Source organism: Pyrus communis, chromosome 2 (genome assembly GCF_963583255.1).
Source record: "Pyrus communis chromosome 2, drPyrComm1.1, whole genome shotgun sequence".
NCBI lineage: Eukaryota > Viridiplantae > Streptophyta > Magnoliopsida > Rosales > Rosaceae > Pyrus > Pyrus communis.
In genome coordinates this window covers 8,447,435-8,470,289 of record NC_084804.1, presented here as the reverse complement: position 1 = coordinate 8,470,289, position 22,855 = coordinate 8,447,435, and the positions used below count along the sequence as shown (strand labels likewise).

At 37.0% G+C, this 22,855-nt stretch overlaps 2 protein-coding genes across 2 annotated transcripts; one reads left to right on the top strand and one right to left on the bottom strand.

Annotated features, from left to right (window-relative positions):
* The first annotated feature begins 4,130 nt into the window (after positions 1 to 4,130).
* Positions 4,131 to 5,927, top strand: LOC137726967 (organic cation/carnitine transporter 3-like). The gene has a single exon (XM_068465912.1). The coding sequence runs from the start codon at positions 4,141 to 4,143 to the stop codon at positions 5,731 to 5,733; it is 1,593 nt and encodes a 530-aa protein (XP_068322013.1). The 5' UTR covers positions 4,131 to 4,140; the 3' UTR covers positions 5,734 to 5,927.
* Positions 5,928 to 12,356: 6,429 nt separating this feature from the next.
* Positions 12,357 to 15,976, bottom strand: LOC137726393 (uncharacterized). Its single transcript, XM_068465317.1, has 4 exons — positions 14,874 to 15,976; positions 14,497 to 14,646; positions 13,419 to 13,604; positions 12,357 to 12,780 (listed from the first exon to the last, which is right to left on the bottom strand). Exons 1-4 carry the CDS (start codon positions 15,867 to 15,869, stop codon positions 12,700 to 12,702), a joined length of 1,413 nt encoding a protein of 470 aa, XP_068321418.1. The 5' UTR covers positions 15,870 to 15,976; the 3' UTR covers positions 12,357 to 12,699.
* Positions 15,977 to 22,855: the final 6,879 nt, after the last annotated feature.

Below are 22,855 nucleotides of genomic sequence, written 5' to 3'. Positions count from 1 at the left end.
TATCACATCCTGGCCCGGGGGGGCCACTTCCCGGGCCCGCTCCACCACCGTAGCACGATATTGTCCGCTTTGGGCCCCGACCACGCCCTCACGGTTTTGTTTCTGGGAACTCACACGAGAACTTCCCGATAGGTCACCCATCCTGGGAATGCTCTCGTGCGCTACTCGCTTAACTTCGGAGTTCCTACGGAACCCGAAGCCAGTGAGCTCCCAAAAGGCCTCGTGCTAGGTAGGGATGGGAATATACATTTAAGGATCACTCCCCTGGGCGATATGGGATGTCACAGGTTTAGTTGATTTTCAAGGTTTCGAGTTGGTTGCCCTTTTTTGTTTTTAATTTTGTATTTAGAGTTAGGTCTTTTGTTTGAATATGGGTTTACCTGATTTTGAAGGTTTAGAGTTAACTATTTCCTTTGGATTTTTTCTGGGGTGAGGCTTATATAATAGTAGGGTTTTCTTTTTGTGTTGGGATTCTAAGTGTGATTGTGTGGTTTGATTCTCATTTTATTTTTAGCAAACGGTGTTCTGCGTTTATTTTTATTTTTTATTTTTATGTGTCGTGGTTGTGATCATGGGTGTATGATTTGGTTCGTTCTCCCAGTTGTTGTGTTGACGTTTTCATGCTGGTTGTGCTTCAGGTATGTCTTTTTTCTTTCTCTTTTTTTCCGCTTAATTTTCCTTATTTTTCTGTTCTAGGATGAATCTGGTGTTTAAATTAGAGCAGAGAAAATAGACAATAATAAATAAAGAATCAAAAAGAAGGCTTTCTTGCGCTTAATATGTTTGTAAGAAATTGATTAGCAAATTCATTAACAACAATATGTTAAATGTTGCAGTACTTAAATATTTATTGGTGAGAATTTTATTAACTTAATGAAAAGTTGCAGTACTTAAATATTCATTCTGAGTAAAGAACTAACCATCCCTGCATTATCCATTTCTGTGCCTGCATGCCTGCTAACTTTCCAGCTTGAATTTGACGATATTGGAGATCCATCAGGGAACATCTCTTGATAGTATTTATACAACGTTTTGCATCCCATGTCACCCAGCAGTCATTAATTTTTTGTATGTAAATGCTGGTTCCACTTGAGATGTAGATGCAAGTGTTAGAATTCAATCAATCACTGTAATATTTTTTTTGTCTATCTGTAAGGAAACAGGTTTTAATCTTTTGTATCTGGATTGGATTTGATATCATTCACGTTTCATTCGTTCAACGGTCTTGATTGTTATTTTCAAGCCAACTACTACATTTCCCAACAAATTTACAAAGAACAACCAAGTTGGATTACATCCAGATTCCGTCAAATTATATCACTATCGGTATTGCAGCTGCCCACCTTACAGAAATTACAAGGTTTGCTCCACTCTATACTTCTTTGATACATTTCATTCAAATTCGTATATTTCAATAAGAAACAAACTTTTATCTATTTCTTGAGTTAGACAGAGTTGTAAATAGATTGAGTTAAGCAGAGTTGTAAATATAACTTTCTACATGTTGTATGCTATTTAACAACCCGTAGCATTGCGTGGGCACCGTTGCTAGTGAAAACTAAAACGAAAACAATTTTGAGTAGGTTTTTGCTTCTCTCATTCTCCTTCATTACACCCTCCTCCCTCCTTTCCTCCACCCGTCATCTCACCATTCTTCAAACATCTTTCCTCCATATGCATTCCGTCTATCTTTATCAATAAAAGTTGAAAACTATAAACTAAAACCAAAATGGTTATCAAACAAGCCTTGAATTGCCTATCTTGATATCTGCACTAAATTTTAAGTCTTGTTCAGGTTGGTTTGTACAGCACTGGTAGCTCATCTCACTCATGAAAATTAATGCAACAAACCCGCACCAACATGCACGAACATGATAAACGATATGTACAAAATCCGCACCATAATCAGCTCGCTGAGGAAATATGCTATTCGCATTCAATCAAGAGGAAAGACACGCTCTCCCTCCGGAGGCTTTAAGTGCTTCAGCAAAAGTGCAATGATGCATAGAGAGCAAATTATTACCAGAAAAAAAATGGTGCAACTCTTCTGCGACCGTTGCAGACGACAATTTAACACAACTTTTAACATTTTCTTTTACTAATGACAACGAAACAAGCTCAGTACAAGAACTATGAGCACAAAATTCTGAGGAAAAGAAAATTGAACCGCAAAATCAAAGCATAATCTACGACTTATTTTTTCCGTACGAGCTTAGGTGGTGGCCATTTTCAGCATTAAGCGTCAAACAATAAAAGTTCTGAGGTTACTTATAGTGCTTGGAAACCTTATCCACTAGTTTATCCATGAACTGGCATTTCCTGTCAAATCCCCAACCAGGGTTACTCTGCACATCAAAGGAAAGTGATGTGCAAATGCTTAAGGAGCATTTCTCGCACGAACATTTTAGTATAAACAAAATAAAAATAGACGAAAACAAAAAGCAAACCCTAAGTTGCAACATACGAATGTTAAAAGGAATTGCAAAAAATCTGTAGTCAACAAATGTGTACATAATTGGCATTGCATTTTAATATTACGTCGTAAAGATGATTAATTCTTACTTCTACACCTCGACCGAAGGCCAATAAACAAGCAGTAAAATGTACTGACATGCTTGTGAAATGCTATTTAAAAGGAGTGTTTTCTAGTAATATCAAACATTGTATCACTTTAACAAATGCAATGCTTCTAAATATGTTGCCTTGACGCGTGTACATATACAATATCCCAACAGAGCCTTTACAATGTATCCTAGTATACAGTCAAATCCATGTCGCCAAACTCTTCTTTACAGACAGTCCTCACAGTCTCCCACTATGCAGTGAAACAATTCCTAGACAAAATAAACAGTACCTCCAAAACGTGACACAAGATGGTTTGACGAAAGAACCAACATAACCAACAAGCCAAAAAAAATCTTTAGTCAACAAATGTGTACATAATTGGCATTGCATTTTAATATTACGTCGTAAAGATGATTAATTCTTACTTCTACACCTCGACCGAAGGCCAATAAACAAGCAGTAAAATGTACTGACATGCTTGTGAAATGCTATTTAAAAGGAGTGTTTTCTAGTAATATCAAACAGTGTATCACTTTAACAAATGCAATGCTTCTAAATATGTTGCCTTGACTCGTGTACATATACAATATCCCAACAGAGGCTTTACAATGTAACCTAGTATACAGTCAAATCCATGTCGCCTAACTCTTCTTTACAGACAGTCCTCACAGTCTCCCACTATGCAGTGAAACAATTCCTTGACAAAATAAACAGTACCTCCAAAACGTGACACAAGATGGTTTGACGAAAGAACCAACATAACCAACAAGCCAAAAAAATTAAATTATAATGCTGTTTTTCATACATAGATGAGCAAGAGATAACATGTGCACAAGGAAAAATACATACCTGGAGAGAGAGTACTTCACAATCAGTGAATTGTTTTACAAATTTAGATGATTTACTGTCATTTAGTTTGATTTGTGTGGAGAACTAAACAGTATTTAAATTAAATGAAATATTTTTTAGAGATGATCTTTACATGATGACAAATAGAATGAATAATTCAGATTATGACATTATACAACATCATCGATAATTTGATTTGTAAGGAGCCAATATCTAGTAATTAACGTGGATCACATTGTGCACAGCCGACTAAAAACTTCATAATTTACACTCAATTGGATGTTTGCCATGTGTTACCGCACTTAGTCTTATTACATGTGATATGCTTGTGAAACGATGACACACAGCTATATGATAATCTCTTTCTTTTGCATCTGTATAATCCAACTCTAAGGTATGTCTCTGTATCAAGTAGCCTACCGAATTAATGAAACTGTATGATACATCGTTTCTTTTCACATCTTCATTATTTATTTAAATGACATTAAGACAATGATTATGCTACATGATCATTGACAAACATGATCATTGACAATTGACAACTAACATTATTCACGACAACTTTGAGAAAGTTGGCCCAGATTTCAAACCATTTCTTCTTTTTTCTTTTTCTATTTTTTTTTTTTTTTTTTTTGTCAATTCAAACCTTTTCTTTTAGCTCTCTATAAAAACCTTCATTGTATTTTACTATCATATCTCAAACCTTTTCTTTTAGCTCTGAACCAAATGGCCGATTCAGCCCCTCTTCTCTCCGAACCAAACTCGGCAGAGCCAGAACCGCCTGTGCTCCACAAACAGCTCCCATCCCTCGACTCCATGATCGAGCAGTGCATCGGAGATTTTGGATGGGCCCAATTTCTCCAAGCCATCCTTGTAGCATTCTCATGGTTCTTTGATGCCCAACAAACATTCATCGCTGTCTTCACGGACTCTGTGCCAACATGGCACTGTACCCACCTCACTGAGCTACCCAACTCATGCAACTCAGCCTCCAACATTTGTCAACTTCCTCAAAACGCATGGGCCTGGGACAGGTCCAAACACACTTCCATCATCTCCGAATGGGGCCTCGAGTGCTCGTCGTCACTCATCACGGGACTGCCGGCCTCAGCCTTCTTCATAGGCTGTTTAATTGGCGGGCTGACCCTGGCCTCACTTGCTGACACCTCACTAGGTCGCAAAAACATGCTCTTTCTCACATGTCTCATCATGTCTTTATCCACCTTCCTCACTGCCTTTTCCACCAACATATGGATGTATTCCGTCCTCCGATTCATCACCGGGTTTGCCCGTGCCACCATCGGTACTTCCGCCCTTGTCTTATCCACAGAGCTCGTCGGAAAGCGGTGGCGGGGTCAGGTTGGTGTTATGGGATTCTTCTGCTTCACTCTAGGGTTTCTCTCCCTCCCAACTATAGCATACGCTCATAGAGCTCACTTATGGAGAACACTCTATTTTTGGACCTCAATCCCCACATTATTGTACTCGATAACGGTTCATTTTTTAGTTCATGAGTCACCAAGATGGCTCTTCGTGCGAGGTCGAAAAGAAGACGCAATTGAAACCCTAAAATGCATTGCACCCGTCAATAGTACTACAACCAAAACAGAACTTACCTCGAGCTTTATTTCGAGCTTGTCCTTCGAGCATGAAACATGGAACGTCGACCTCTACTCTGCAATCAACGCTTTGGTGAAGCGAAAATGGGCTTTTCGGAGATTGTCCGCGGTTATGGCAATCGGCTGTGGTATCGGAATGGTGTATTATGGCATGCCATTAGCTTTGGGAAGCTTGGAATTCGATCTCTACTTAGGCGTCACGCTCAACGCCTTGATCGAATTGCCAGCTTCATTAATCACATTCTTTTTCATCGACAAAATGAACAGAAAAACCTCAATCTTGGTTTACACTGTTCTTAGTGGATTCTGTAGCATCATGTCCGTGTTAAAAGGTATCCATCCGATATGGACAGGGTTGCAAATAGGGTTCGAGCTGGTGTCTTTTTTCAGCGCATGCTTGGCTTGCAATGTGTTGCTTCTATTTACGATTGAGCTATTTCCCACTTGCGTGAGGAACTCGGCTCTTTCGATGGTGAGGCAGGCGGTGGTGTTAGGAGGCGCTTTTAGTCCCATGCTGGCGGCCGCGGGGAGAGACAACGGTGGGTTTTTGTCGTATGGAGTGTTTGGGGTTGTGGTTGGGGTTTGCGGGGGTTTTGTGGTTTGTTTGCCAGAGACAAGAGGGAGAGGAATTTGTGATACGATGGATGAAGAAGAGTACAAAGAGACAGCTGCGTGTAATGCGGTTGGTGATAATGTCTAGATTGATTTCCCAACTTATTTATTCTTTGTCTTGAAAGGCTCTCTTAAAATATCTAAGGTTTGCGTTTTTGAGTGGTGGATGACATGTAGAGGTAGAGATTTTGGTTTGAATTGTCCTTGTAAATTATCTGATTAGGTTTTAAGTAATGTAAATTTAATTGTGAAAATTAGATTGTCATCCTTGAATATGATCTATTAATACCCTATTTTGTTATTTAAAATTTAATAAATATTTCAAACTACAAAGAGCTTGTTTGATAATCATTTGGTTTTTAGTTTTTCAATTTCTGTTTTTTGTGCTTGAGATGACACACCCCGACCCAGAAAGTCCACTTGGACCCTGAATCGAGCTGTGCTGGCCGACACCTAGAAGGTGACGAAACCATAAAATGTGATAGTGTATAAAAAGTGAATAAATTTGAATCTAAAAGTGTCTGAGTACTAGAGTGCGCTACGAGTGGGAGCGAACCCATTTCACACGCGATGTCAGAGCATAGGTAAGGTACAGTAGTGTGGGTAAGAATCATACCCTCAGAAATATCCATCAATACTAAGATTCGCCACAGATTCTTGTCGATACAAACTCAGCAGCTAAAACCTGAAGGGCACCAAACAGAAGGTGTGAGTAAGCAATAAAACCAAGCTTCCCAAAGTTACTACCTCTCTAAAAGTAATGCCCTAAATGTAAAACCCGTATCGTTTTCCATAAGACAGTACCACATATATACATATATCCAAACCATACTCAGAAATGACCAAAACCACGGTTTGCCATCAACTCCACCATACATTAATAAGTAGGCCAAATGAACTAAATCAATACAAAGTGATATATCAGTCAGAGTCATCTAAAATGACATGTACAACTTATCCATATCTCATCAATCATGGCTAGCATATAAGTCGGAGTCACCTATAGTGACCTGTACGACTTATCCATATCTCATCAATATAAGTCGGAGTCACCTATAGTGACTTGTACGACTTATCCATATCTCATCAATCCTGGCTAGCATATAAGTCGGAGTCACCTATAGTGACCTGTACGACTTATCCATATCTCATCAATCCTGGCTAGCCAATAGCTCAATAAGTATACCTGCACACGAGTCGGAACCACCTAAAGTGGTCTGTACGACAGGACTGGGTGTAAATAAATACGCTCAAGTGCTACGATCACGTGAAGACTGGGCGAATAATCGCGGGTCACCTACGAGTCGGAACCACCTAAAGTGGTCTGTACGACAGAACTGTGCACCTACCTTGAATCCAAGGTGAGCGTAAGGTGCGGGAGGTGAACATCACGTGAAGGACTGTGCCCTGGCCACAGGCGGGAGCACTAACACCGGGATGTAGGTTTATGAGCTCTTAATGCATCTCAATATAACATGTGCAACTCATGGCAACCAGTATGACAGTATCGAAGTTACCTAACACATAACTGTAGTCATGCTATAACGCAATCGATTCAACTAGTACCATAAACTCACCTGAACTTACCTGGGTGTCCTGAGTTCACCTTTGCACTTGAAAGCATTCCCAATAATTATATGCAAGTAATATACATATTGATATACCATGATGCAATCTAATACTCAACCATGTCGAAACATTCTCAATTATAAACAACACGGAGTGAAGTGTACAATCAATAACGCCCTACTTCCGAACTACTTATTTTCAGGGATAATTATCCATGACGACCCAATTAACACTAATTTAGCTAACTAATTCATAAAACTAAAACTTGCCTTTACCAATTTCCTTCGCATTACTTAATTTCCCAAGCAAGGCTTTTGTCTCAAATATTTTATGGCTGCATCTAACGTCTCGTTAGACTGCCTACGTACCCTAAACAGGGATCAAGCCATTCGTAGTTCATATAGTACTTCAAGCATTCACAATAATTATATATGAAAGTAATATTCCTAATCAATTTAAAAGTGTCGATAGAACTCTCAATAATATGTACGATAAAAAGGAAAAGATGCACTCACCTGGAGTTCACGCTATGATTCTCTAGCGCACGCATCGAGGCGTCCTGAATGATTGGTCCCTGTGACCAATTATTAAATCACATCTCAGAACTCTTATCCGTAGAATATGTAATTCACATAAAACACAACCTCAACGACATTCTAAAATAGTTTGAGACCCATTGACCACAAGTCAACCGTCGATCAAAGATCGACGGTAGGGTTTACAACCCTGTATAACTTGACCCGGAAGATCCGCATATCAGATTTCCAATCCGCAACTCCCAACGATCCACAATATGTTTCTAGAATAACATATTAAAATTTCATTACGATCCAACGGTCAGATCTCCGCCAATTGCCTAAAACAAGTGGCCGTGAACATTTATTTTACTAACTTACAAATCCAATTCAGGAAGATCCGTAAGTCGGATTCCCGATCCATAAATTCCTATGATCTTTAAATATTACGTATTATAATGTATCCAGTTTTTGTGACGATCCAACGGTCGGATCATCGATTCACATTTTTATCAAGTAACGTATCGTAACGAATTTAGGTTCCAACTATCAACCTACGTCATTCAAATGAAAAAACTGAATTGAAGACATTTGACATAGCCTAAAAATAGCATTGGCGGCCCACTGGCTACGCGCCGCCGCGGGTGGCAGTCAGCCGTCCCGACTTGCTGGAAAATCCAATTATTTCCAAAAATTCTCAAACTTCACAGAAATGAAGATCTCAGTGAGTGAAGCAACTTTTATACCTGACACGAAGTCCAAAAGTGGACGGAAGATGGTCAATTTTGCCCACAAAGCCGGCGGGTGCCTAAAACTTCCCGACGTCGATTCGTCGTCTACGGTGGTCCAACGGGGTCAAGGTTGGTTGGGTTTTGCTCCTGGGATGATGAGCTACAAAGCCCAAGTGGTGGCATCGGCCATCGCTTTGCCGATTTGCCGGAAAATCGAAAAGGGTGGCCAGAGCACCATTGATTTTCGTCAACTTTCGTGGCCTCAAACCGCCACATACCATGGTTAATCAAGGTGGTTCTTGGGTGGGTTTTGTAGAGGGGAATGAGAGCTTCAAGATGGTGGTGGTGGCATCGAAAAAATCCACCAGAGTTGGCCGGAATCGACCTTGGAAGATGGGTGGTCGCGGGTTAGGAAAACCCACGGGAAAGCTGGGTTTTTTTTTTTTTTTTTTTTTTCTTTTCTTCTTTCTATTTCTGATTGGGCTTCATCTTAAATAACCAATTTCTGATTAGGGATTTAATTTAATTAACACTAAACCTTGAATAACCAATTTCGAACGTCCGTAACTATACCGTTATAATCCGGACTCGCAAACAGTTTTCGCCTATGCGTTCACATCCACGAGTATTACGAGAATATGTTAAAAGAATAAGTCAAAGTCCTTGCCTCTAGGGCAATTTCGTAAATTCACGCTTTTAAAATAAAATAAAAACGTAAAATTTGGAACGGGTTGTCACATGATATATGAGTAAATGTGTGGAGAAAATTAGAAATGAAAAGAATAGGGAAGAATGTGTAAGAAAGATGCACAAAATATAAACTAAAAATTTAATTTAATTTAATTTAATTTAATTTAAAAATAAAAAAAATAAAAAAAAACTTCTTAATTTGAGTTATTTTTATTTTCTAGATTTCAATTTCATTCCTTCTTCTTTAGACGTGAGGGCTCAGCTTGTACTTGAACTTCGTTGTGTGGTACTACCAACCACTTATCCTTAAATTTATCATACATAATCTTTCTTCTAATTGACATACACGGTTAGATTCATCTAATTAATGACCCATATTTTTTCGTATTTTGTTCCCATTCTTCTTTTCTTCTCAGACTTCCCCTTCACCGTGTAGCAGTCGTTCTTCCCCAACTAGGTTTTCTGTTCCCAAAAAGTCTGTAGAAACATTATTAAGAAAGGAAAAGCCATTAATATCATATTCAACCCATTAATCATTCCGACCTTCCCAACAACTCTCAGTTGTACCAAGGCACCAAAGTTTCTCTGCCACGTAACTCATTATTTGTTCGCGGGGTGATAATGAAAAAGAAATATATATGTGCAGGATTTTTCTTTGTGCCTACCATATCTTCTTCATGTAATTGGTGATAAGACAATTCTTTCACGTACATCATTAGTTACTATCCAATCAATGTAATCACCAACCATCTATATAACTGCTGCATACATAATAACCAAGGAGTTTGTAGTATAATAATAAGAACACATAGGATAACATGAAATTTGTCGGTGTCTACATGTAGCACAAGCATGTGAGTAAGGTAGTTGGTCAAGATCAAATTGCCAGTATGTGCAACTCTTTTCCTCTAAATTCATAACTTCATTACGAGATCTCTCGTATATATAAAATGAGTAAACTGCGATAGGGGATACCTACATATATATGGTCTCAAAATAAAAAAGAATAATAAAACACTACCAAAAAAGCTAAAAAATAAAAAATGATGATGGTTTGCAGTGTTTCCACTTGCTATGTAAATGTTTGCTGGAAGAGAATCCTCTTCGATTCATTTTGTGGTAATCTCACATATCATCACATTTTAATCATTTATCGTACATCGTATGATCAGTTTTTATCAAATACTATTTATGTTTAATTTCAAATAAAAAAAATCAAATAATTTTTTACTGTATAATATAATACACAAGATGTGAAAATCTTACAAAGTGAATCAGGAAGCCAATTCAATGTTTGCTTTCTTTCTTACCAAAGAAAAGCATATAAAAGTTAGTAAAAAAGAAGATGGTGGGACCATCATAAAAGAAAACACGTTGTTAACCATCATTAAAATGAAGTGGTGGCATTTTTACCAAAAATAAAAATGAAGTGGTGGCATCAGCTTAAAAGAGGCGTGCAATTAAGAAATGATGGGACTCGGATCATCCTCTTCGACGCTGCAATTATTATTTTATTTTCACATTCTGACGTCCTTACATGTGTCCGACTAGCCCCTGCCCAGCTCTGCTCAGCCCCGCCCAAGCGTCCGTTTAATATGATTTTCGATTTTGTGACTGTTTAGGAGGAAATCACAGTAGTCAATTGCCATCTAGCGCTTACGCTGATTTTTATAACACTCGTACCGTTGAGGTCCTGTTTATGCACTAGACAACTGATCTTCACCATAATTAATTTTTAGGTATTAAAAAAAAATCAGAAATATCGACTAAATCTGCTTAAGCGACCATCTAAGTTGCAAATCTAACTTAAACAAAAAGGAGAATCTTCCATTTTGCATTTTGTTTTTTCAATATATTAAAAGATACTTGTTGGATACTTAGATGAACAATCATTATATACTTGTTCCTTATATTTTCAATATACTCTAGTACTTTAATTGTCATTTTTAGTTTGCAATTTATATATCCTAATATAAAATTATAAATGTATTTTTAAGCATAACTATAAATTTATTTATTTGTTATATAATAAATTTAATTAAAATTAAAAAACCTTCTAGCCCCTGCCTAAAAGCCACCTGAGCGTCTAGGTTCCTACTTGCCGTCCGACTAGCACATTTTCAAACCTTGATTATAAAAAGGCTTTTTAGCCAAAATGGCCTCTGAGATTTACATAACTTCTTAGTTTGGTCCCTGAGATTTGAAATCAATAGAATTGATCCCTGAGTTTGTCTACAATCAATCATTTTGATCATTTCTTGAAAAAACTCCATAAAATAAAGGTAGAATGACAAAAATACCCTCAATTTCTGTCAAATCATTTTGGCCTGTTGTTTGTTATATTGAGGGTATTTTTGTCATTTAGATCCTTATTTAACATAATTTTTCACTGAATGATCAAAATGGTTGATATTGGACAATCTCAGTGACCAAAATGAGGAGTTAGGAGAATCTCAATGATCATTTTAGCTAAAAAACTTTATAAGAAAGTGAGTACCATTAGGAGAACGTTATGAACTACCAAATAACTTTTCGTTTATTTGTAATTTCTTAGATTCTTTCCTATGTAAATCTAGAGTTCGAATCCTCTCTTTCTGAGCAACAAAATGAAAAATGGGCTTCGGTGTTTTAAGGTGGGATGGGGATAACGTGTCCAGCTCTTTAACCATCTAAAACCCAATAAACATTTGGCCCCACTTTAAACCATTTTTAGTTTTTAGTTTTCGATTTTGTTTGGAACAAATGATAAATACAAGAAAGAAAACAAGGACAATCAAAAGCCAGGAAGGATGGTGGGAAGAAAGTGGAAAGTATGTACATGCAGAAATACACAAAACGAAAACTAAAAGGAAAACAATTTTGAGTGGGTTTTTGCTTCTCTCATTCTCCTTCATTACACCCTCCTCCCTCCCTCCCTCCACCCGTCATCTCACCACTCTTCAATCATCGTTCCTCCAAATGCATTCCCTCTATCTTTATCAATAAAGGTTGAAAACTTTAAACTAAAAACCAAAACGGTTATCAAACGGGCCTTGAATTGCCTATCTTGATATCTACACTAAATTTTAACAGTCACGTTCAGGTTGGTTTGTACTGCACAGGTAGCTCATCTCACTGATGAAAATTAATGCAACAAACCCGCACCAACATGCACGAACATGATAAACGATATGTATAAAATCCACACCATAATCAGCTCGCTGAGGAAATATGCTGTTCGCATTCAATCAAGAGGAAAGACACGCTCTCCCTACGGAGGCTTTATGTGCTTCAGCAAAAGTGCAATGATGCATAGAGAGCAAATTATTACAGAAAAAAAATGGTGCAACTCTTCTGCGACCGTTGCAGACGACAATTTAACACAACTTTTAACATTTTCTTTTGCTAATGACAACGAAACAAGCTCAGTACAAGACCTATGAGCGCAAAATTCTGAGGAAAAGAAAATTGAACCGAAAAATCAAAGCATAATCTACGACTTCATTTTCCGTATGAGATTAGGTGGTGGCCATTTTCAGCATTAAGCGTCAAACAATAAAAGTTCTGAGGTTACTTGTAATGCTTGGAAACCTTATCCACTAGTTTATCCATGAACTGGCATTTCCTGTCAAATCCCCAGCCAGGGTTACTCTGCACATCAAAGGAACCAACTGCTTATGTAGCATTTCTCGCACGAACATTTTAGTACAAAAAAATAAAAATAGACGAAAACAAAAAGCAAACCCTAAGTTGCAACATACGAATGTTGAAAGGAATTGCAAAAAATCTTTAGTCAACAAATGTGTACATAATTGGCATTGCATTTTAATATTACGTCGTAAAGATGATTAATTCTTACTTCTACACCTCGACCGAAGGCCAATAAACAAGCGGTAAAATGTACTGACATCCTTGTGAAATGCTATTTAAAAGGAGTGTTTTCTAGTAATATCAAACAGTTTATCACTTTAACAAATGCAATGCTTCTAAATATGTTGCCTTGACTCACATATACAATATCCCAACAGAGCCTTTACAATGTATCCTAGTATATCCTAGTATACAGTCAAATCCATGTCGCCAAACTCTTCTTTACAGACCGTCCTCACAGTCTCCCACTATGCAGTGAAACAATTCCTAGACAAAATAAACAGTACCTCCAAAACGTGACACAAGATGGTTTGACGAAAGTACCAACATAATCAACAAGCCAAAAATAAATAAATTATAATGCTATTTTTCTTGCTTATATGAGTAGAGATAACGTGTGCACAAGGAAAAATACATACCTGGAGAGAGAGTACTGCACGATCAGTGAATCGTTTTACAGATTCAGGAACCGTTGCAGGCAAAGTTTTAGCAACTCTTTCTAACTCTTCTTGTTGTTTCTTTGCAGTTACCCTATCTGGTCCACTGTAGTGATCAACAATTTCCTTCAACAATGGAACTCTTTCCATCACCTCTTCCACTGCTTCCTGATGATATCAAAGAGGCCATAGAATAAGAGACACAAATGAGCCACACACTTACTAGATCTGTAGTTTTATAATTCACGAGTACACTAGATGTTTGAAAATCACCAGACCAATTTCCATGAATTAAACAAATACAACCAGAGGCAGAAAATTAAAGTTTTAAAATTGAAAGTCCATCACTACTTACAGTCGTCTGGTTCTAACAACAGAAAGAAAATTTAAACCATAAGCATAGGTCAACAAAAGTTTAACCAATGGCATATACGACATGTCCAAAACTATAACCAGAAAGCCAAGTACAATAGGAAGTGTCAACTTTTCTCTTTATATTTAGGTAATAAAAATCCATGCCGAAGAGAAAAAAATGTCAACTTAGAGAACAAATAGATCCGGTGATACAAGAATTAAAACCCCCACATTCTGTGTCATGGTTAAAGTCTAATCTTTGTCACTCTCACTCTGTCAACTAGAACTCCCTGATATTAAACACCTTCACTAACTATTATGTGACAGATAAGGTGATGAATTCTAAGACAAGCATAAATAAGTTCAATTTATCATATCACTACCCGGTATAGAGAGAAAAAGAAAAGAAACAAAACAAAAAAGAAAAGATGGCGCATGTTCACTAACAAAGAAAAGATGATAGCCCAATCAAGCAAAAGATAAATAAGATATAACTTTTAAAAGGTTTCTTGTTTCAAACAAACCAAACTTCCAAAGATCAAATTTAACTACTATCGAACTACAATAGCTTAGCCACAAAAGAAGGCCAAACAAAACCCAAGCTCCTAATACAGGCATATAGCGTGACTTGTAGACAAAGATGCAGGATTTGATTGCAGGATAACAAAATCAGCAGACAAGATAACAAAAGACCAACAAAACATACCTCCCACTCCTCATGACTTTTAATACCCTCATAGGCCATCAAGAAAGGCTTCATCTTCTCAAGCGCATCCCGAAGAGGGATATGTGGCTTCTCATCAATATCTGGATTTTTACTACAGTCCCCCATCAGAAACTCTGGCTCGCATTCTATCTGCAATCCAGAAACAAACAATGAACTATCACAACCTGTCGGAAAAATAAAATAGTTGAAGCTCATATGTTATCCAAAATTATCAACTTAAATGCACTACTAGGCTCAGTTAACTACAAAATTCTCAAATAAGCAGACAACATATTATACACAATCTGAACCAGGCTATTCATTATCTAAACTTGCTTAGCAAGCAATAAAATACATAACATGGAAGAACTCCTCACCATATAATTGGTATGCATGGCATCCACAAACGCTTCGTCCAACGGCGAAGGAAGCACTTCACTACTCACCTCCTCAAACCCTTCAACCAATTTGTTCATATTCTCAGGGCCAAGCTTCTTAGCCAGCTTCTCACCATCAGCATTGTCTCCAAGATAAAGCCCCGAACCTTTTCCTTCATCCACGTCCTTGCCTCTGTCACTCCGTCTAAAATCTCCTCTTCCCCTGCCTCGGCCTCTTCCTCTCATCCCTCTCCCTCTGCCTCTTCCACCACCTCCGCTGCCGCCACCACCACTACCACCACCCTCAGCATCATCCTTCTGCAGTATCCCAAGTGCTTTCGCCACCGCCTCTTCCCGGGTCAACTTGGGACCTCTCGGCGCGGCTCTATTCTGAGCCGGATCCTGGTCGGGTCTGGCCTGAATGTACCGGTTCTCTTTCTCAATTTTGCCCCTTGGGGCCACAAAAAGCGTGTTCACCTCCTTCATTAGGAGCTCCGGGCCCGGTTGACTCATTGGCTTCCCACGCCCGCCACCGGGCAATGGCGGGTCCGACCCATCATCCCTTCTGAAGAAAATGGGTGTAGCGGGTTTGCTGGGGCCGGTGTCAGAGGCCATCGGATCACGTTCCTGTGGGCCCGGTTGCACTTGACCTGGCTGGCCACGACCGGCTGGTGAATTGGGTTTGACGGAAGAGACGAAGGAAGAGAAGGACGACGGTGGTTGGGACGAAGCCAAGGGTCTGCCACGCCCATGGCCGATTCCGGGAGCGGACGCGGGAGTGTCAGATTTGGGCTCGTCAGAATCAGGCTGACCCGGGACGCGATTTGGGGCAACGAAGTCGAACTGACGGAGGGGAGATGGGCCGCCGCGACCACGACCTCGGCCGCCGCCGCTGTTGGAGGAAGTGGAGAAGGGGATTAGGGTTACTTTGGAGATGGAGAGGTTGGATGGGTTAGTGAACGTCCTGCCTATTCCAATGGCGGTTCCCCCTCTCATTTCTGCGATTTATGGGTTTTAGGCTCGGGAGATTTTTGGGGTTTAAGAGTCTTTCTGCACTACAGACGGGTGAACTGTGACTCGCTGCGGAGAATTTCACTCCGGAAGCCCCGCTTTTTTTTTTTTATCTATCTATCATTTTTTTTGTCAAATGTTTATTTACACAATTTTTTTTTTTTTTATTTTAACAAACAATACTATCTCCAATAAGTGGAGTGAGAGAATGGACGAAGCGTTACATATACAAAAGACCTCTCACTTATTTATTTATTTTTTTGAATGCATATTTTTTTATTTATTTTTTTGAATGCATATTTTTATATTAAGGTAAAGTGAAGTTCGGCTAAACCACACAATAGATAAGTTAATTTGGCATCGAATTCATCATCCACGAGATTCGAACATAAGACCTCTCACTTTCAAGTGAAGAGGAATACCACCAAACTGTAGTACTGAGTGCTATTTACAAGTGAAGATAAATATCACTAAATTATAGTTTTTTAAACTTTTAATTTTTATTTCAATCATATATGCATTTAGTACTATGATCTAGTAGTATTCATCTTCACTTGTAACTGGAAGGTCTTAGGTTCGATTAACGCCAAGGGCGAATTTGAACCATACCTAGGACGTCTCACCTACAAGTGAAAAGGAATATCACTAAACTGTAGTACTAACTGTCCAATCTCTCACCCTTTTAGTGTTGATAATATTTTTGTTCAAAAAAAATTTTAGTCATTTATTTTTTGTATCATTTAATACTACTATCAAATATTGAAAAATATTATAAATTTTGTGCAAAATATGGATAAGTGTACAAGTAAAAGTTGAATTTCATATGGAACTATCCACTTGTTGCAATTATTCACATGAAAAAAAATAAGTGAATTGTCGATTTAATCCATAAATTATCACCAAAGTGAAAATTAGATCTCTAAGTAATTTAAAAAAAAATAAAATTCAATCATTGAATTATAAAAATCTGACAAATACATCCCTAATATTAGATTCGAATCTACTATATTTAACTTTTCATCAATTTAAGTCACGTTACTTGCATGTGATACACATTGAGGGTGGATTGATAATTTTTCATAATGAAATAGTGTATAAAGTTAACTTTTGAGTGTAAATTAGATGATAGATTCATGATGAATCCATATTATACCATATATTTTACCATAATCTTAGTATTAATTTATTACTTATTTTGGTAAAACTTTGATACTTTGTTATATATTTTCAATGTAGGACATTCGACTTCCTCTTGAGCATAAAGTGATCAAACAGATGAATTTTGGAGTGATTCCAATTAGAGGATGTTTGTGAGTCTTTCAAGATGATTGCATCAAAGTTTCAGATTTTTCTACTGAGCCATTTGACTGTGGCGATGAAATAAAGGCTCGGTGCGTAGCTTTTCGTAATTGACTTTTTGGACATTTTTGGTATTTTGGAGGTTAAGATGGCATATTTTGAGGAAGATTCATTCTGAGGATTTGTTGGGGACATCTCAAGCTTTAAAAAAAGATCTTTTGGGACTAAATTGGAGTTGATTTGTTTGGTCAAAAGATTGATTTTCTGAGAAGTCTGAATTTTAGGTTAAATATGAAACTTTTTATTTTCTAGTTTATTATTTTATTACATTTCCTAGTTTTATTCTAAAACCTTTTAGGGTTTTATTTTGTAGTAGTATAAATAAGGCTTGTTAGCCATTAGGGTTCTCTAAGCAACATTGAAACGAGAGAGAACATGTGTACTACTTGAGAGAGCTTTGGAAGTTTATTTTCAAGGTGTTTTCTTTTCATGTTCTTAATAATATTTGTTTTATGATTGTTCGTAACTAAGTTCTTTTGCTATGGCGAAGCCACGAGCCTTAGCATGAATATGTGATTTTATTAATTTTCTTATGAATGGATGCATGCTTGCTTTGAATTATTAATCACCGCGATTAAACTATCTAATTGTCTTAATGATTCTCAACCATTAGGGTTTTTAAACAAGTAATTTGATGCAATTTTTGTTGGAACATCACCCTGAAATTGAGGAGGGCTTCTTGTGATTAGTAATTGTAAGTTTACTTAAGGCGAACATCACGCTCTTAAGGGTTGCATGGTTTTTCAAAGAATTTTCACAAAACTTAATGAGTCTTACATGTTTATATTTGATCTGAACATCACACATGGGTTGCATGTTAGATATACGTTTTCGCTTGAACATCACGAGGAAAATATGTATTAGGGAAGCCTAACCTTCAAAGCATGTATGTAGAAATTTATAAGTGGTTGGTAAAATTGCATAGGATTGTTAATGGTGACAGCAGAACCCTAGTGTTTAAATTGTCTTCCAAAACCTTTGTCTTTTGCTTTCCTTACTTTGTCAATTATTTAATTATTTTTATTTAAATTCGTTGTTATTATTTTAAATTCTAAAATCAACCTTTTCAAAACTTTGTTCTAAATAATTAGCTAAGGATTAGTTTAAATACAAATTATTCATTCAATCCATACGGAAAATGACCTTACTTGAGCTGCTATACTACGATAACCTTGTACTCTTGCCATTATTTTTATCCCTACTTTTGCAGGTGGTAAAAATCCTATCAATTCGCAACCTATATGAAACGTTAAGGGCTTATAGGCGAGGAAATGACCGGGTTACACTCTAAAGTGTGTCAAGTGACTTAAGTTGACGAAAAATTGGATAAAATAGCTATGAATATAATAGTAGGGATGAAATTAGTAACTTTTAATAAATTTAGGGACTTATTTTACAAAAAAAATAATTCAATGACCTAATTTTTATTGAAGTGGTAGTTTAAAGACTAAATCGACATTTCATCGTAAAAAAATTTGTACAGCCCAAGGACCAAATTATAACAACAAAAAAAACAGGCCCAAATATTAAATAGCGACAAGGAAGCCTAGTGAAACAGAGTGATGAGCGATGAGCCCAAGTACTTGGGATGATAGTCTTTTGCAAACCTATACTGATCCAGTTTGGCCACAATAGTTTGTGCGCTGCTACTTTCTAGCTATTTCCTATTTGTTCAGGAAAATACTCTGATGTTTAAGTCTCTGTAGTTTAACAAGATTACAATATAGCATAATGTCAAAGCCCTTTTTCTTCTGTTTGTGATTTAATTGGTCTTTGTAATCATATTCCGCCTTGGCTTCTAAGTCTCATGTTTCTTATTTCATTCCATATTATGGGCATGATAGTGCATGGTTGGCTTTGTCAATTAACATGAACATGTTTAACTTTGGTCATGAGCATCTGACTTGCGTGCCTTGATCACGAGGCATGGCATAGTTTATCTGAGTAAGCCTTGTACATCAAGTCCCACTAATCCTCCGATTGCATTCACGAGTGATCTTAGACAGAAAGTAAAAATGTCATAAGTTCACTATAGTTCATTGCCTTCCTTCCAAATTTCCAATCAGATCAGAATCTCATATAAACATATTACAAATATTAAACAAGTTTTACCTAACAATCTAAAAATTACCAATTATCTAATCATGAACTTTCTTCCATCCCCAAATTACCACAAACCCCCACATCACTGAGCTAAGCTTAACTAAGGGTAAATAGCAATTACTTTCAACTCCAAACGCTTTAACTTTCTTCCTTTCAGACTATTACTGACCAGTTGGTTTTTGCTTGCTGCAGATAGTTAAGTTGGTAACCTTGTGAAGAATTGTTAAAGTGTCTGTAGCTAATTATTCTGTATTTACAACTGCTCATATTCTGGAACAACAGAGAGACACAGAGACCAAAGATTTGTAAACTTGCAGAAGTAGGGCAACATTGGTCGTCAGATTTTGTCAAATTGGTCAGTCAGGACTCAGGACAGAGGTGTTTCTAATCTTCACTAGAATATTTGGTTAGTTTAAAGTGTATGCTTGATTATCCACTAGTTCACTCTAACACAGTTTTCTTTGACGTGAAATTTAGACATTTTAAATACCTACCTTTGTCTTTTCTTGTTCTACAAGAAACTGTTTATCCGATACAAATTATGCTAAGTTGCTAACTAATACATATTTTTACATTGAGGAAGGAATTGAATCAGAAGCCAAAGTGATGAATTTTAAATCAATGAAGTGACATCTTGATCGTGTTATTGAATTTATTAATTATGCTCATAATTAATCATTTGTACAAGAAAAATGAAAAACAATTTTCATTTTAGAGAAGTGACGTATAGGAGAAGTAACCATGAATTTGATGTTAACTGATTAGGGACGGCGTTGCAGCCATTAACTCGTAGTGGGATATTACTTGGCTAAGATAAAGAATTTTATATATAATATACGTTTGCCTTTGTGACTTGACATTGTTTAAATTAGATCTAATCATGTATACGTAAGATTAAAAGATGAAAGCCACACTTTGTTGCGAGATTGTGCTCGTCGACGAATTGTTGGTTAATTTTTATGGTCATGTGGAACATTAAGCGGACGTGGGTAGTCTTTAATGGTCTTTTCAAAGAGTTTGTTTTTGACATGTACGAGCTTTCTATGGTCGTTTGTCTCGCATAGTTACACGGAGCTGGCATCCAAAAAAGAATAACCTGAACATGCACCAACTTTTGACGTCTCCCATTACTTCTTTATTTGTTGTCTGTATTCCATGTTTTCTTCTTCTTGAATGCTACCTATTAGATCGTCTCAGTAGTATGATTGTCTCAAAGATTAAGTGTACGTCTAAGTATGAACTAATTCAAAATTGTACAAACTGCACCTTTAACCTAGGCTTATATTTGAAGTTTCTTAACAATTAATATATTCTATCGCTTTCTATAGAAGACAAAGTATATGATTGTTATGAAACTTCAAATATAAGCCTAGGTTAAAGGTGACAACTTTAACCAAATGATTTCATTAGCAATTATAAATTAATCAACAATGCATGTGGAGCAAGACAGTACGTACAGCGAGCAACTCCATTTGGCTGCAGATCTTTTCACAATATCACAAGAGTAAAGCAAGAATGAGAACGAAAAGATTTCATATCATTAATTATTTTAGGGGGTAATGCAAGGGATATCAAATTTGTAAATCTTATAAACCAAATGAGTGGCTGTTGATGATTGTATTATTACTTAAGTACTAATTAACGTCCTTTTTATCTATATATTGACGTCCAAGACAAGGATTAACTTGCAAAAGACAGTTAAATTGTTGAAAACAAAACATGTATGCAACCACAAGAAACCTCAAATTCAGATTGAGTTGTCATTTTAGTTTAAAATATCTGGAATAATGTAGAGTGACATTAATGAATAGGGTTTGAAAGAAAGTGACGATCCTATTCTTAGAAGATAATTGGTTGTTGGGTTGTTTTAAAAACTGAGAATTCTTGTGTTTAATTAGGCTTTAAGATGTCTGTTTTTCAACAGATATTGTCTGTGTTTTCATTTTTTTTTATTAAATTTTGGTCAATATTTTTTTTATATACGAAGACATTTGGGAATGGGCGATTTGAACTTGCCATTCATGAGATCAAACATAAGGTCATTCACATATAAATACAAAGAAGGTACCATTAGTTTGTAATATTAGTGACTCGACTAGTATTATCTGTGGTATATTAGCTAATTATGTTTTGAGTCTGTGTTCCTTATTTGTTTTAAGGAGTTAATGTATGTAATTGTAAAGTCTGTCCTTTCTCCGATGCCAGTCCAAATAGGTACTTAGCTTTTTCTTTTATATTTTGGTCCATTTTTTAATGATTACCTAAGCTCGTTGGGCATAATGGCGACTCCATAGTTTGAATACATTCATTGAACCACATGCATGTTTAAATCACCATGAAATAAGAAAAACGTATAGAATACTAAGGCTGCATGGTAAAGTTCTTTATCGGAGAGATTCTACTCAACATTTCCCATCCATTGGCGCAATTGCTCCCCTTAGCCCTATCCCTCTCTTGGGGTTACCTCCGGGCGCGGCAGCCACTACTTTGACTCCTTTAATGCAATTATGAACTTCACGAAACTTTTTTTTTTTTGTTTTTTGGACAAGCAAAGTAAATTTTATTAAAGAGAAAGCTAATACAAGGTAATGACAACTCCAAATGAAAGTCCAAAAAAGTCAAGCAAAAGCCCAACACCACAAACGAAAATTACAATGAGAAGGGCCCAAAGTGAGCAGCCCATAGCATCAACCAAACCGAAAACCTTGGACAACCACCTCCACCAACACAGCCGCATCGCCACCGCGGATCCGTCACCACCACCCGGAAAAATTAAGGGCCAAAGAACCACATGGATGAACGGAAAATGGGGGTAAGCAAGCTACCCGCATTGGAAGCGCTCCCATAATCCTACCAAATAGTGCAAAAAACACTTTAATTTCTGCAAAGCAGCAAGGGTAGATGGTAGGAGATTCACGATGAGAAGCGATTTTCGGAGAGGGACAAGGCAAATAAAACAGATCTGAGATAAACTCAGGGACAGAGTCATAATTTTAACTCTTATAATATGTTTTTTTTAGTTGAGCGATATCATAAGTAATTAGATGTTAGATTAACTACTGACAGGGTTTGAACCTATGTCATCATACAAGGGCGTTACTCCTCTTCACCACTATGGTAGAGGGCCACCTGCAACCGTTCTAATATGTTAAAACATAATTATTAGTGAGCTATACCACTAATTAGTGGGTCACAAGACTCATAACATGATTCCCATGCTTTAAGAAGCCATTGCCAGAAAAAACGTGATTAATTTCTTAGCCACCATCCATGAATGATTAATTTCTTAAATCAACAATAGATTTGATATATTGTCCCTTTCAAAAGGATGCAATCTCAGAGCATATTTACTTACAAAGAAAAAAAATTAGAATAATTCTGATTCTTGAGTTTTCTACTTTTATTAAAATAAAATTATGAGAATTATTCTGTTTTCTAACTAATAAACATTCAAAGAAAGACCCTACACATTTAAAGAAAAACTCTAGCCACCGACTCCTTGTCTTTGG

Excerpts from the sequence above, each read along its gene's own strand:
- LOC137726967 (XM_068465912.1), top strand. The coding sequence starts at position 4,141 with ATGGCCGATTCAGCCCCTCTTCTCTCCGAACCAAACTCGGCAGAGCCA.
- LOC137726393 (XM_068465317.1), bottom strand. The coding sequence starts at position 15,869 with ATGAGAGGGGGAACCGCCATTGGAATAGGCAGGACGTTCACTAACCCA. Across the intron at positions 14,647-14,873 it reads CCATGCATACCAATTATATG|ATAGAATGCGAGCCAGAGTT; the intron begins GTGAGGAGTTCT and ends TCTGGATTGCAG. Across the intron at positions 12,781-13,418 it reads GTGCAGTACTCTCTCTCCAG|AGTAACCCTGGCTGGGGATT; the intron begins GTATGTATTTTT and ends TTTGATGTGCAG.